This window comes from Ixodes scapularis, unplaced genomic scaffold (assembly GCF_016920785.2).
Source record: "Ixodes scapularis isolate PalLabHiFi unplaced genomic scaffold, ASM1692078v2 PGA_scaffold5__190_contigs__length_132052651, whole genome shotgun sequence".
Lineage (NCBI taxonomy): Eukaryota > Metazoa > Arthropoda > Arachnida > Ixodida > Ixodidae > Ixodes > Ixodes scapularis.
In genome coordinates, this window is record NW_024609880.1 from 90,056,188 (window position 1) to 90,072,493 (window position 16,306).

General features: G+C 45.8%; 1 protein-coding gene across 1 annotated transcript in view; it reads left to right on the plus strand.

Moving 5' to 3' along the window:
• The window catches only part of LOC120843585, an 80,489-nt gene that overhangs the window by 31,032 nt on the left and 33,151 nt on the right, over window positions 1–16,306 (plus strand). The window contains exon 2 of the mRNA XM_040214990.1: window positions 13,634–13,790. Coding sequence (XP_040070924.1) covers window positions 13,634–13,790 — 157 coding nt within the window. The remainder of the gene's footprint in view (window positions 1–13,633; window positions 13,791–16,306) is intronic.

The following is a 16,306-nucleotide window of genomic DNA, read 5'->3' on the forward strand; positions in this document are numbered from 1 at the left end:
CCCAAATTTTCGGACCACGCCCCCTTTTTGGCCGTTTTTGATGGGAGAGAGTATGTTCTAATTAAAATAACTCGCGAAGTAATCCGATTCCCGAAATGCTCCCTTGGATTCTAAAACTAGACCGTCTGCTCTCATATGTGTGGGGCTAGAGTACTCTGAGGGTTGAACCCTAGGTGCCTGAGCGCGGCGCCTTTGCCCAAATTTTCGGACCACGCCCCCTTTTTGGCCGTTTTTGAAGGGAGAGAGTATGTTCTAATTAAAATAACTCGCGAAGTAATCCGATTCCCGAAATGCTCCCTTGGATTCTAAAACTAGACCAAGTCTGCTCTCATATGTGTGGGGCTAGAGTACTCTGAGGGTTGAAACCTAGGTGCCTGAGCGTGGCGCCTTTGCCCAAATTTTCGGACCACGCCCCCTTTTTGGCCGTTTTTGATGGGAGAGAGTATGTTCTAATTAAAATAACTCGCGAAGTAATCCGATTCCCGAAATGCTCCCTTGGATTCTAAAACTAGACCAAGTCTGCTCTCATATGTGTGGGGCTAGAGTACTCTGAGGGTTGAAACCTAGGTGCCTGAGCGCGGCGCCTTTGCCCAAATTTTCGGACCACGCCCCCTTTTTGGCCGTTTTTGAAGGGAGAGAGTATGTTCTAATTAAAATAACTCGCGAAGTAATCCGATTCCCGAAATGCTCCCTTGGATTCTAAAACTAGACCAAGTCTGCTCTCATATGTGTGGGGCTAGAGTACTCTGAGGGTTGAACCCTAGGTGCCTGAGCGCGGCGCCTTTGCCCAAATTTTCGGACCACGCCCCCTTTTTGGCCGTTTTTGAAGGGAGAGAGTATGTTCTAATTAAAATAACTCGCGAAGTAATCCGATTCCCGAAATGCTCCCTTGGATTCTAAAACTAGACCAAGTCTGCTCTCATATGTGTGGGGCTAGAGTACTCTGAGGGTTGAAACCTAGGTGCCTGAGCGTGGCGCCTTTGCCCAAATTTTCGGACCACGCCCCCTTTTTGGCCGTTTTTGAAGGGAGAGAGTATGTTCTAATTAAAATAACTCGCGAAGTAATCCGATTCCCGAAATGCTCCCTTGGATTCTAAAACTAGACCAAGTCTGCTCTCATATGTGTGGGGCTAGAGTACTCTGAGGGTTGAAACCTAGGTGCCTGAGCGTGGCGCCTTTGCCCAAATTTTCGGACCACGCCCCCTTTTTGGCCGTTTTTGAAGGGAGAGAGTATGTTCTAATTAAAATAACTCGCGAAGTAATCCGATTCCCGAAATGCTCCCTTGGATTCTAAAACTAGACCAAGTCTGCTCTCATATGTGTGGGGCTAGAGTACTCTGAGGGTTGAAACCTAGGTGCCTGAGCGTGGCGCCTTTGCCCAAATTTTCGGACCACGCCCCCTTTTTGGCCGTTTTTGAAGGGAGAGAGTATGTTCTAATTAAAATAACTCGCGAAGTAATCCGATTCCCGAAATGCTCCCTTGGATTCTAAAACTAGACCAAGTCTGCTCTCATATGTGTGGGGCTAGAGTACTCTGAGGGTTGAAACCTAGGTGCCTGAGCGTGGCGCCTTTGCCCAAATTTTCGGACCACGCCCCCTTTTTGGCCGTTTTTGAAGGGAGAGAGTATGTTCTAATTAAAATAACTCGCGAAGTAATCCGATTCCCGAAATGCTCCCTTGGATTCTAAAACTAGACCAAGTCTGCTCTCATATGTGTGGGGCTAGAGTACTCTGAGGGTTGAAACCTAGGTGCCTGAGCGGGGCGCCTTTGCCCAAATTTTCGGACCACGCCCCCTTTTTGGCCGTTTTTGATGGGAGAGAGTATGTTCTAATTAAAATAACTCGCGAAGTAATCCGATTCCCGAAATGCTCCCTTGGATTCTAAAACTAGACCGTCTGCTCTCATATGTGTGGGGCTAGAGTACTCTGAGGGTTGAACCCTAGGTGCCTGAGCGCGGCGCCTTTGCCCAAATTTTCGGACCACGCCCCCTTTTTGGCCGTTTTTGAAGGGAGAGAGTATGTTCTAATTAAAATAACTCGCGAAGTAATCCGATTCCCGAAATGCTCCCTTGGATTCTAAAACTAGACCAAGTCTGCTCTCATATGTGTGGGGCTAGAGTACTCTGAGGGTTGAAACCTAGGTGCCTGAGCGTGGCGCCTTTGCCCAAATTTTCGGACCACGCCCCCTTTTTGGCCGTTTTTGATGGGAGAGAGTATGTTCTAATTAAAATAACTCGCGAAGTAATCCGATTCCCGAAATGCTCCCTTGGATTCTAAAACTAGACCAAGTCTGCTCTCATGTGTGGGGCTAGAGTACTCTGAGGGTTGAAACCTAGGTGCCTGAGCGCGGCGCCTTTGCCCAAATTTTCGGACCACGCCCCCTTTTTGGCCGTTTTTGAAGGGGAGAGAGTATGTTCTAATTAAAATAACTCGCGAAGTAATCCGATTCCCGAAATGCTCCTTTGGATTCTAAAACTAGACCAAGTCTGCTCTCATATGTGTGGGGCTAGAGTACTCTGAGGGTTGAACCCTAGGTGCCTGAGCGCGGCGCCTTTGCCCAAATTTTCGGACCACGCCCCCTTTTTGGCCGTTTTTGAAGGGAGAGAGTATGTTCTAATTAAAATAACTCGCGAAGTAATCCGATTCCCGAAATGCTCCCTTGGATTCTAAAACTAGACCAAGTCTGCTCTCATATGTGTGGGGCTAGAGTACTCTGAGGGTTGAAACCTAGGTGCCTGAGCGCGGCGCCTTTGCCCAAATTTTCGGACCACGCCCCCTTTTTGGCCGTTTTTGATGGGAGAGAGTATGTTCTAATTAAAATAACTCGCGAAGTAATCCGATTCCCGAAATGCTCCCTTGGATTCTAAAACTAGACCAAGTCTGCTCTCATATGTGTGGGGCTAGAGTACTCTGAGGGTTGAACCCTAGGTGCCTGAGCGCGGCGCCTTTGCCCAAATTTTCGGACCACGCCCCCTTTTTGGCCGTTTTTGAAGGGAGAGAGTATGTTCTAATTAAAATAACTCGCGAAGTAATCCGATTCCCGAAATGCTCCCTTGGATTCTAAAACTAGACCAAGTCTGCTCTCATATGTGTGGGGCTAGAGTACTCTGAGGGTTGAAACCTAGGTGCCTGAGCGTGGCGCCTTTGCCCAAATTTTCGGACCACGCCCCCTTTTTGGCCGTTTTTGATGGGAGAGAGTATGTTCTAATTAAAATAACTCGCGAAGTAATCCGATTCCCGAAATGCTCCCTTGGATTCTAAAACTAGACCAAGTCTGCTCTCATATGTGTGGGGCTAGAGTACTCTGAGGGTTGAACCCTAGGTGCCTGAGCGCGGCGCCTTTGCCCAAATTTTCGGACCACGCCCCCTTTTTGGCCGTTTTTGATGGGAGAGAGTATGTTCTAATTAAAATAACTCGCGAAGTAATCCGATTCCCGAAATGCTCCCTTGGATTCTAAAACTAGACCAAGTCTGCTCTCATATGTGTGGGGCTAGAGTACTCTGAGGGTTGAACCCTAGGTGCCTGAGCGCGGCGCCTTTGCCCAAATTTTCGGACCACGCCCCCTTTTTGGCCGTTTTTGAAGGGAGAGAGTATGTTCTAATTAAAATAACTCGCGAAGTAATCCGATTCCCGAAATGCTCCCTTGGATTCTAAAACTAGACCAAGTCTGCTCTCATATGTGTGGGGCTAGAGTACTCTGAGGGTTGAAACCTAGGTGCCTGAGCGTGGCGCCTTTGCCCAAATTTTCGGACCACGCCCCCTTTTTGGCCGTTTTTGATGGGAGAGAGTATGTTCTAATTAAAATAACTCGCGAAGTAATCCGATTCCCGAAATGCTCCCTTGGATTCTAAAACTAGACCAAGTCTCCTCTCATATGTGTGGGGCTAGAGTACTCTGAGGGTTGAAACCTAGGTGCCTGAGCGCGGCGCCTTTGCCCAAATTTTCGGACCACGCCCCCTTTTTGGCCGTTTTTGAAGGGAGAGAGTATGTTCTAATTAAAATAACTCGCGAAGTAATTCGATTCCCGAAATGCTCCCTTGGATTCTAGAACTAGACCAAGTTTGCTCTCATATTTGCGGGGCTAGAGTACTCTGAGGGTTGAAACCTAGGTGCCTGAGCGTGGCGCCTTTGCCCAAATTTTCGGACCACGCCCCCTTTTTGGCCGTTTTTGATGGGAGAGAGTATGTTCTAATTAAAATAACTCGCGAAGTAATCCGATTCCCGAAATGCTCTCTTGGATTTTAAAACTAGACCAAATCTGCTCTCATATGTGTGGGGCTAGAGTACTCTGAGGGTTGAACCCTAGGTGCCTGTAAGCGGCGCCTTTGCCCATATTTTTGAACTACACCCTTTTTTGACCGTTTCTGAAGTGAGAGACCATGTTCCGATTAAAGTAACTCGAGAAATGAAGCGATTGTGAAAATGCTCTCCGGGATTCTAAAATTTGACGAAGCCTGCTATCATATGTGGGGAGTTAGAGTACACTCAGGGTAGGACCCTAGGTTCCTGAAAGCAGTACCTTTTCCCAATATTTGCAGACCACGCCCCCTTTTCGGCCGTTATTTACTGCTGGGGTCGAGCGGCACCACCGTCACGTATTGCTTCACACAAGGGAATGCATGAAACTTTACGGGAAAAACGGGGAAAACTACTTCTTACCTTAGTAAGCTGTTCTCGACGATGAGACTTTTATGTTATGTGGGAATGAAAGTTAATATTCTCGTCGCAATTATCAAAAGCGATACAATACTAATATATTTTAATAACTGATTTGTGCTTTAGGGTCGAGGGTTGCGGCTTTGTTGGGTGTAAACTGTGATGCGGTTCAATAAGACAAGAGTTGCCGACAGACAATGTAGAGCCGTTCATGATCTGGACGTCGTCAGAGGCTAGCAAGCGGTAAGTTGGCCTTTGCTGAGGACATTTGCATCGTTTCGGGAGCTTGCACAGACTATTGCTGGGGCGAGCCTTTGCTTTAAACTTCAGTGAGGGCTTCTTTGACGATTTAAAGCTTGGAGCGTGCCGTTCATTTGCTGAACGTGTCGTTTATTTAGCAACTGAAGCAAGCGACGCCGGCACAATCGGTGGTGCTCTGGCGCTTTTATTTTTTAATCTGCGTTCGAATACTTGAATTCTACCGATTCGATCTCCAAACACCTGATATAATGATCGCAGCACATCATAAAATACTTGCCTTCGAGCACCGCGTACAAGCTTCAATACTCCTCTTCTTTGTGTTTCTCCCTTAGACTTGTGTGTATCACCCGGGGTCAATCAATGTCCACCTGTGGCGCCACCGACGTTCCCCTGATCCGCATTCCAGCCTACTATACGCCGTTTAAGCTGAGACTAGAAGCTCCACCTTCCGCTCGAGCTTACTGCCCTTGCTAACACAAGTGTGAACGCGCAACGCGCAACTAAAGCTCTGTGGAAGCGAGCGAGCTCGTGCTGAAGGCGGAGATTCTAGGGTATCCACACGAAGGAGAACTCTGCGGACGGATGTCATGACGTCAACCACCCGGGAAACTGCGTCCCCGGCTCTGCCGCGTGCACATGTGGAATAATAATTGGGTTGTGTGTGTGTTTATACAGCCTAGAACTTGGTCTGCCTCACGGGGGCGACGAGTCTCCCAGCTGTAGATGAGAAATTTAGCCAGTGCGGTACAGCCGCTAGCCTGTGGTCTTTAAAGTGCATCACGCAGTAGTGATACACGACCGCACGCCGGTAGCTTTCGTGCTGACAGCACGAAGCCTCCGCGCCTCCGCCACGGAGGAAAACGGGAGAACGGCGACGCGAGGCGTCAAAAAGGGATGACGTATGTCTCACGTGATGCGCGATCCTCGGAGGAAAGTGGGGGATTTCTCCTTCGTGTGGATACCCCAGGGGTGAACGGAGTACACAATAGAGATCTGTATTGCCACTACTGCCAAGAAGCTGACATGCAAAGCGACCATCTTGCGCGCGTCACGAGCGCGGAGCGTTTCGCCGAGAACATATTCAAAGGCAACACCTCCCGCGGCTCGCACGATTTCGCGTTTAGGCGGTCAATTTCATACGTGTAATCCCGCTGTGCTCAGAAAGCGTGACAAGTTGTCACGAGAACGGCCTCTAAAAACCGTCAAACGCCCACAAAATATAGCTAATTAGGTCCCGCTATGTAAAAGTTACAGAATGCATTGCAGAAATGCTAAATCACCCGCCCAATTTAGCGCACGATCGTCACGTGACATTATAAGCGAGGTGTGACCCCGTTACTTCATCAGCATAACGTCGTCCCGTGATACTAACCATGTGACAACGTCACGCAATACTACACAATGCACATGACTTGAGGCCTAGGCGTGACACTAAAAATCACGATGTCAAGATACTATGACATAACTCTACATTGTGTCACGTGACGTGACGTTATGACGCGACACTGTGACATCACGTGCCCCAACCACGTGATCATCGGACATATTGTACCTACGAAAGGGTTTAAAAAATCTCAAACAAATACCCAGCGCAGCTCATAACACGCTGCTCATTTTCTGTCTTGAGTATGCCCAAAGGATTAAGATGAATTTTAATTAATTATATTAAGATCATATTTAAATAACTCGTTCAAGAACGGCAAGTCAAAAATGTATTCTCAAGTGCACTTAAAATCACATCATTATTATAACTGCGTGGTTGAAGTCAGCGTAATAATTTTTTTATTCGTGTGCGTGGCGTTAGTGCTGCTTGATAAATATATATTTTTTACCTTGATTTGAGAAATTAGATGTAATATTGTATCTTCCTTACAGAGAAATGCTTTTACCTTCCGGAGAAACGTTCTTGCCCCACCGTAAAACTAATTCAAATTTCATTTATATTTTTTTTATTCAGGAACTCCAGGTTCAAACCCCGGGGTTTGGTAAATATGTGCTTGGAATTAATGATGCACATTTATCATGTAGTATACATGGTAAGATTAATTTATTTAATTTGTCATTATGCGCGAGAAACAGCTTTTTACTGCTCTAAACGGCCCTGAATTCATTTGGAGAGCCCTGCCTTTTGTTCTTTTAATGACGAGGGCACTTCGTAGAATTATCGGATCGCAAAGAAAATAGTACCATGATGTAGCTGGGGAACTGGAGCTTATATAACCGTAGAGAGCAATTCGCGATACGGAGTGGTTAGTTTGTAAATCAAGTTTGAACTTAAATATTTCTCTGTAAATCACAGTACCCCCATAAGGATAATGCATTTTTTTGCGATTGCCAGTTGGCTCTATTTATCATAGACATACAGTCCTTAAATTTAGCACAATGAACAAAAAGGGTATCTACTAAAAAAGGTCGCTGAGAGCAAAATAATGCGACGCTTAGAATTTCGTGAAATAAAAAATATATAGTTCGTCCCATTGAGTTACGGGCCGTCCCGCCACCGCTGCCGATAGATGGCGCAAGTAGTGTCGGCGCGCTCGTGTCTTCGAATCCTGGGTATGGTTGCTCGGTCGCGACGACCCAACGGACATTTACTTTTCTGCCTGCTCTTCTTGCGCGTCCCGACTTCAAGCAGCAAGAAAAAAATGAAGAATTACTTGAAACCGACCACGACGAACATGAACGCTGGATCCAGACACCCGGAAAAGGCAACAAAGGCGACGATCCCACCGACCAAGGGAGCTCGACAGAATATATAGGCCTAGCAGGCACTGCGACCCGTTCCGGCGCAGCATTGCTCAGACGGTCCTTGGCCAAGACCGTCTGCCCACGACCGGCTGGCTTGCTGAATGGAATATGCCCGCGCGACCCTTGTGGACCCTCCCCGTATGAATAGTTTGATAGCTGAACTAAATTTCAGAGGTCAACCTATTCCCCTTATCATCTCGATCACCTTGTTTTCCGAGGCAGCGGTGACGAAAGCTGTCGTCGAAAAGGGACTCCTCGATTCTATCTCCTTGTTTTGTGTGATATAGAGCTCAAATAAACGCCGTATGGATTACCTTCGCAACACGGTATGTTCACTTTGTTATCAGTATGCCATTTTTAACTGTCGAGCTGTATCAGTTTGTGGGAGCTACGGATGCCGGTCCAACCTTTCTTTGCCGAGTGTCACGTCAGTATCGAGTTGCAATCGTAGAAGACCGGTCCCGAAGCGCTTACCGAAACGCAGTCTGAATCCAGCACTTCGATCAAACGCACGCGTCCGCTCCGAGTGTGAACAGGTATTTGCGTGACTCTTGCTGACACTCTCGTAGTTCAAACGTATCTTTTTTAACGTCAGCTCACTCCTGCATTTCCGAGCACGCGAGAAACGCCGCGGCGGTTTGTTTCCTTCTACGTCGCTTTGCAAACGACTGGCACGGGGCTTTTACCAACGATGACTGTCGTGTTGACTTCGTAGCGATCGAGTTTGTAGCAGTCAACGAAGCGTTTAAATCCTGTTAGCGTCGATATACCACTGCACGGACACGAACCCCAGACAAGCGGTGGTGGAAAGGTCGCCCGCGTTTATGAGAATCAGCTTGAACACTACACATTTACACACAGACAGGACAGGACATACACGGAGCTGTCTATCAACGAGTGGTTAGCCTGTGTTTGTTATTAAAAATCCACGTGCTCCGAACTATGCCTAGCTCTCTAATTGGTTGTTCGTTTTGCCGAAGACGCCGTTGCCATAGCAACAGCACCGGAAGTCATCGTTTCTCCGTAGGAGGTCGTAACTTTCCTCCTCTCACTTAAGAACGCGTTTGTGAATACCGTTCTCGCCTCATCTTACGATGATCGTAACTTTACGAACTTCGTAGCTAAGTTGTCGTAGGTAAGAGGTTCTTTATGAATCTGGCCTCAGCTCTTTCGGCGTCCATTTGATGTTCTCGGAGTCGGTCGTTGAGGCATCGCCCCGTTTGCCCGATGTACCTGGTCCCGCAGGACAGGGGGATCGCGTACACTTCCTTCGCTTCCTCTCCTTCCGCAAGATTTCTCTTCCCACGGAGCGGGCGGGTTTTGAGGTTGAAGCCGAAAATAAAGTTCGCTCTTTCCACTTTTTTTTGCGTTTCCTCCTCTCCTGCCCTCCTTTCCTCCCTTCACCGACCTCCCCCGAGGGGCCAACACGGAGAATGGATTAGGAGACGCCTCCGTTAATCCGGCATAACCCGCCGTAGAGGGGGCGTGCTGCTTGACTAAAGATTATCTCGCTGCACAAAAAAAATAAAATAAATAAATAAAAAAAATAAAAAATAAAAAACGTCGCGGGCAGCGATTTAATGCGCTTTGCCGGATGCGTAATGCTTCGTCCGCCTTGAACAAGCTGGTATGCATTGGACTAACATTTTTCGAAGCGCGGCAGGTTTAGTGTAGGTCCTATCATAATGGTCCTGCAAGACTTCCCTGCCCGCCACAAGCTAGCCAATAATTCAAGGACATTACGACGGCAGCGTATTCAAACAGTGTAAAATAAAATGTATATAATATTTATAAGAACACCATCGTCTTCACTGCTTGGCTTTCAAATTTTTAGCGCCGCAAATAATCGTAATCAAAATATTTTTTTTATATAATTGAAGACCCCTCGTCGTGCATCGAACCCAAAATTACGCTTACGTGAAACATGATTCGGCGCGGCAGCAACTCAAGTCACCGTAATTTTTTTTTTTTTTTAACGTGGATTTTGCTTTTTAATCTAACTGAGGTACCACTGGCATAACACGAATCCCATACTTGGAAGGATCTGAAAACTCATATAGCTGGTTGAGTGAATACAATACTATCGCATTCGTTGAAGCTCGATTTGTTGATTCGAACTTCAACAAATCACACGCACCCATTCTCCCTATTTCTGTTTACCCAGTCATAGTCGTTCCCTCACGATGCAATACGAGTACAAGTAACGGCAGTTTATGCAATGTTGACGATACACAGCCGTGATCGCACGGTTTTTAGAAGCGCTATAGAACGAGCACAAGCGTCGAATTTCGGTACTCTGATTGATTTCTGTCTTCCCGCCGTGACACCACACGAGAAAAGCGATTTCGTTCTGTCTGTGAAACTAGGAACAAAGAAATCAAGATATAATCACGTAATAAAACAACGCGAAATGGATCTCTGCAGCCAATACCCAACCGTTCGCGAGGTGACTGGGCAAAAGCATATATTACCTCCGTGCCTTTACCCTCTGCGCACCGCCAGAGGGAGTCATACAAACTCCTTTGCGCTATTATCAACACGATTGCGTTTGCAAGCCGGTAGTTTGACTCGGCTGGGATTCGTCCCTTCTGACTTTCATAGCTCTCTATGAAACCAGAAAGGTAGATACGTTTATCCATTGGGTTGGTTTGCCCGGGGCCTCCAGTTATTTACGGCCAAAATCACACTAGAGGCGCTTCAGCAATGTTCACTCTGGTCGACACACGTGCTCTTTAAAATTGCCTGTCGTCAACTCTTTCCCAAAAGATACTTGAAGAGCCAATCTTAGAGACCGACGGATAACGAGGCCTTAGACCTCAAAGAAATTATAACAGAAATTTGGCGTCGTCATTCCCGAACTGGTTGCCGGACGAAATCCAGGGTTGGTAATAGTAACATAAGATACGTACGGCAGAATTCCCTGCCATAAATAAAATGATTTGGCTAACGCCAATGTAACGCGAAATAGGTGCAAAGAGTTTTGCGATAGGAAGCGTAAACCGAAAAAAAGGAAAAAAAAAGAAAGAAAGAAAGAAAGACTGAAGAAAAGGAGAAATTAGAAAAAAAATCTCTGTTGACTTGGCCTAAAAAAAATTATGTTCATGTGATTTTTCTTGCCACGTGACCAAACAAAAAAAAACGAAAAAAAAAATAACACGAGAAAAAAAAAAAACCCCTGCCCGGTTTCGAAGCTAGGCCCTCTTGATCGTGAAACTAGCGCGCTATCCGTTGCGCCAGCATAACTTTTTTTTTTCTTTCTTTATTGCAAGTTGCGCCAACTTAACTCTGCCTGTAATGCTCACGCATCCCACATCATAGGCGAAAGCTTATTTGCCTTCGCAGTTTTTCATGCATGTGTTATTTTTATTTGTGGCAAGGGTTCAAGTCCAGAATGCTTTCAGAGTTTTCGACCAAAACGAGTTTACTTCATCCGAGTCACCTTCTAGAACCAGTAGACCGCACTGGGTCGTCCGGCTAATCAAGCAGCTATTTTCAAATTCTCTGGCGTGCCCGTCCTCGGATTCGAGGTCGCTGTTTGACAAGCTTAACTTTCTTCCACCTGGTAGCCGGAACCTCCACGGCCAGCTTTGTTCCGTCCCCACTCCCTCTCGAGAGGATGGCTCGCCCCGAGGCTAATCCCATTCTCTAAACCTCTTTCCATCCAACGGTTGACCTTTCCCTCCCCGTCCCCCAGCTTCGGAAGTGAAGGTTCTTCTCTGCAGAACGTCCCGTTTGTACAGCGGCTTTAAAGTTCAGAGATTGTCCTGTCTTTATCGTCCCTTTTGTGTCTCCACTTTTTAATGTTTAAAAAGTATCAACACGCTAAAATAGTACAATTTCCGGGATTTCATTTTCATCCCCCAAGTGTGATGCGGGAACCGCGCGATAGAGCCACGGTCGTTTCCGCACTTTGTTATCGCTAGGATTTGACAGTGCTCAATCACAATGCAAGACACGCACAGAGCCACGCTAGCTTTTGCAATGCGCCGCATAAAGGGGTGTCCAAACAGGACACGACTCCGACAAATCGTGAAAATTGAAGCGGGCTTGAAGCGGGCGTGTCCGCTTCAATTTTCACGATTTGTAGGAGTCGTGCGTTTTGTAGTGTCCTGTTTGGACACCCCTTAATAATGATATATCTTGTTGAGACGTGCGCACATCCGTCTTGCGCAGTGTTAGCTCAATGGCAGCACTTTCTGTAAAGGCGGATTCACACCGGGGATAGCAGTCGCGCGATCCAGCTAAATCGCATCGCAAAAAAAAAGAAAAAAAAAGTAATTAGTTGGTCAATTTGGCGTGCGCGATGAGCGAGTCCAATGCCTTCGTTGGCGAGTCGCGTCTCAAAAACTCTCGCTCCGAACGCCGTTGGTTGGTTCGGCCTCTCCGCGACTAGAGTGCATCGCAACACGTCGGGTCAGCAAGCGACTGCTCAAAACCCGTCACGTTTTGCCCGCGATGGTCGCTTTTGCGATGAAAGTTATGGCGCGACTAGATCGCATCGCCGGTGTGAACGCGCCATAATGTCGAACCAGTCTCACGGCGTGTCCCGATATTGGCTTGTGTACCTACGCGCGAGTAAAACATCTGGCACAATTTGCGTTTGCAAAGAATGCTCCAGGCGCGTCAAAATATTCAGCCAACCTTTGGTCTGCAGAAATCAAGAGACAACCAAAATAAAATAAAGTTGCCAGCCGAATAAAACTTGATTTCTATTTAATTAAGATGAAGACCACCCGCGTACATCAAATACCTCATCAGCCGAACTCCAAGGCAGTAATCCTAGTCCTGGCACTTGTTTGGCACCTTTGGCCCGTCGCTGCCAGATCACAGCCAAACTATCGGGAAGCGAAGCCTAACTTAGGCACTCGCTTGGCGACTTGGGCCCAAAGATGCCAGATCTCAACCGAACTACAAGGTAGTAAGCCTAACTCTGGCACATTTGTGGCGATTTTGGCCCGAATGTGCTAGGTGACAGCCGAACTGTCAAAAAGTGAAGCCTAACTTTGGCATTAGTTCGGCGATTTTGGCCCGAAAATGCCAAAGCTCTGCCGAACTATAAGGTAGTAAGCCTAACTCTGGCACATCTGTGGCGATTTTGGCCCGAATGTGCCTGGTGACAGCCGAACTGTCAAAAAGTGAAGCCTAACTTTGGCATTAGTTTGGCGATTTTGGCCCAAAAATGCCAAAGCTCTGCCGAACTACAAGGTAGTAAGCCTAACTCTGGCACATCTGTGGCGATTTTGGCCCGAATGTGCCAGGTGATAGCCGAACTATCAAAACGTGAAGCCTAACTTTGGCCTTAGTTTGGCGATTTTGGCCCAAAAATGCCAAAGATCTGCCGAACTAACGGGCAGTAACCCTAAATTTGGCATTTGTTAGGCGATTTAGGCCCGAAGATGCCAGATAATAACCGAACTACCCGGCAGCGAAGCCTAAGTTTGGCACTTGTTTGGCGAATTAGGGCCAAGATACCCAGACTGTTGCCAAGGGAGGTCAGGTTTGGCACTACTTTGGCTTCTTCGGGCTTTTTAATGCCCTAAACTGCCAGACGCAAGCCAAGTTTTGGCCCAGAACTCGGTGCTGCCTGGGTAGTGCTGCTTTATTTTTAGTATTTGTATATAGAAAAATTAAAACATAAAATGAGAAGCCAAATTCAGAATGGACCGGAAGTAATGTGCTTTGTGAAGCGCATCTTACGCGAACACTGAACCAGCATTCGCGTAAGGTATGTCGTGGCAATTACCTCATTTGTGTTGCTGCTTTTTGCGAAAATATACTTAGTTGTTAATATAACATCGTATGTAAGTAGGGATGCGAAAAATAGTTGAGATCTCAATAACTGACGTTTCTACCGGAAATAACCTTCGTCGTAATAAGGTTCTTGCTTTCAGAGCCGTGTCATACCCATGCTCACATACGTGAAGCATTTAGTGCTGTTTGTTGTTGATATTTTTTAGTTGGCTGAAGACTGGGTGTCAGGAAAGCAATGGGTCAAGTGGAGAACGTACACTGCGCCGACGCCACGAGGAGGGTATAAGTGTGAATACGCTCGAATTGTTGGTGTTGTTGACGGTGAGGGACAGAAAAACTACACCTTGGAAGTAGGAGGCAGATATCAAGAAGCGTAAGTACCTTGCACTCAATTTATACTAAATTTATTTACATAGGAACAGGCCATTACACTAATAATTAAAAGCTATCAAATTCCTTCAAATCGGCTACTTTTTAAAGTAAATATGTAACCATTGAATCACTCTTCTTAGGTAGGAATCACCAGAGTAATGATATTATTTTGAAAGCGAGGATAATATACTTGTAACCATCATAATTTCTTCCAAAGCCCCATAGGTTTTCTGGTTTACGACTACTCAAACGCCACATTCACAAGTACAAGTGCTAAAATGTGTCCACTTCGTCAGCGTTCAAACCTTCTGAACCACAACAAAATAGTACGATTCCTATCGAGCTCTACGAAATAATGTCGCACTCTTTGTCTGAAAAACATATAGGAGTTTGCAGGATTTTACTGTCAGCTTCTTTCTAATAAAAATGGCCACTCAGTGCGATATTCGACGGTTAACCTAGTATCCGCGTCTTTATCAACCGTTCAAATAATTAGTATCTCTCTTTAAAAAAAAAAAAAGATCTGGATCAAAATGCCTTACTTTTTCAACTCGCAAGATAACCAGAGATAGGCAATGTAAATGCTGACGTGTGACCAAAAAAGTGATATATTTGTCACATCCACATTAGTGATTGGCGCACCAGAGGAATCAAAAGGATGACTATTCCGCTGATTCTAATATATAAATGCACGTGACAAGCAGCCCGATTTCAAAGTCGTTAAAGAATTGTAAATACGTTTTGTGTGACATCTTAGAACAACCGCTTGTACAAACATTTATTCATATTTTTAGTTTTCTCCTGAGACTTTTTTATGACGTGGCTAAGTTCATCAGATATTGACAATATCAGTACAAAAATAAGTATATGTTTAATGTGCAAAAACATTAGTATTACCTAGTAGAGCTTATAAGTAGAACGCCACTTCTTTGTTCATCAGGAAAGGATCGAGATGTTCCCGGCTGTATTGCCAGGAACATCTTCCAGAAATCTCGCAGCTATGGAAAACGGTGTTCTGATTCAGAGGATGATGACGATGATGATAATAATAATAATAATAATAATAATAAGATATTGTTCTGGTACTGTTTTATATTTTATATAAAATAATATATAAAATATATTATGTAAAATATAAATATATGATATTTATATAATTTTTGGTGTATATTTTAGTGTTCCAATAAGTAAACTTATTGGAACACTAAAAATATAAACCAAGGCATCGACCATAATACATCAAAACATTGAACAGTTTCGCCCTCACACCGCATGGGCACTATCAAAACAAGACAACGCAGTACATTTTATCAAAGCGCTTCCGCTGCATAATCGCAAAGCAAAAGTCGAGCTTTTTCCCCCAACTTCAGCCGCGAGTGGCAGCCGAAGGAACTACGGCGAAAAGCTTACGGGACCTCGCTCGGCTCTAAGCTGCAGCATAACGCCCGCTAATGTCAGCAGAGAAAGGGAGAGGAAGCGTCCTCCGAGAGAGCACACGGGAAGCTACACGGTACCCCCGAATTATGTCGCTAAGAGGGGGACTAGGTGTCAACCTGAGGACTGGGATTGAGTTGAGGGGTGCCAGAAATGGCAATATTTATCTTTTTTCTACACAACAACTAGGACACGCAGGCGAAATCGGTTGTTTGTCCTTTACTTTAGAAGTGTCAGAGGGCAACTTCCACAAATGTCTGACCGAAGTTCGGAAATCGTTGCACCCCCCCCCCCCCCCCCCCCCCCCTTTAAAGGCTAAGCTCAAGCGTCCTCCAACTTTCTGCAGTGACACTTTCAAATTTGATATGTATATATGACTACTTTGAGCTCTGAGCTGATGTGATTACAAGACTTATATGATACCGTCCGTCTACGTGCTGTCAATTTAATAGAACAAGAAAACTAGTACGCTATCGTTCTCTTTGCTCATTGCACTCAGGAATTAACCCAGCTCAATAGGTCTCTAAAAAACAACCAGTCAATATGACAGTTCTCGCTTTCCTGTCGATTTTCATTACACCACTCTAAACAAATACTTGTATTGTAATGGTGATAATGCTTTTAAGGCGAGAATCCCGAGCTCGCAGTTTTATCTTTGGCAGTTGCTCATGCTTATCGAGAGTTTGCACAGCCGAGATGCATCCTCCAACGAAGAGCTCTCACTTGCAGTTTAGGAGCAGACCTGTTGTACATTACAAAAAAATAAAGCGAAACAGACAATGGACTCCTTTCAAAACCGACGCCACGCAGTGCACTCTGGGAACTAGTTGGCCACTCAGTTTTGCTTTCGACTGAGCAGCTCCATCTCATGCTATCGCGCCGCGACCGAACGCGCTGCTTGCGTTTTCGATTATCTGACTTTTCACGAACGTAAAATACACTCATTCTCGAGCGATATAGAACGAAGACTGGGGCACTTTCCTTGCTTCCCGAAACACCGGATATTATGAGTGCGTATGCAAACGTAGTAAGACGGGGCTTAGTCACCTCACCTTTGAGTTCGATTTCAATAATCCCGTCTAG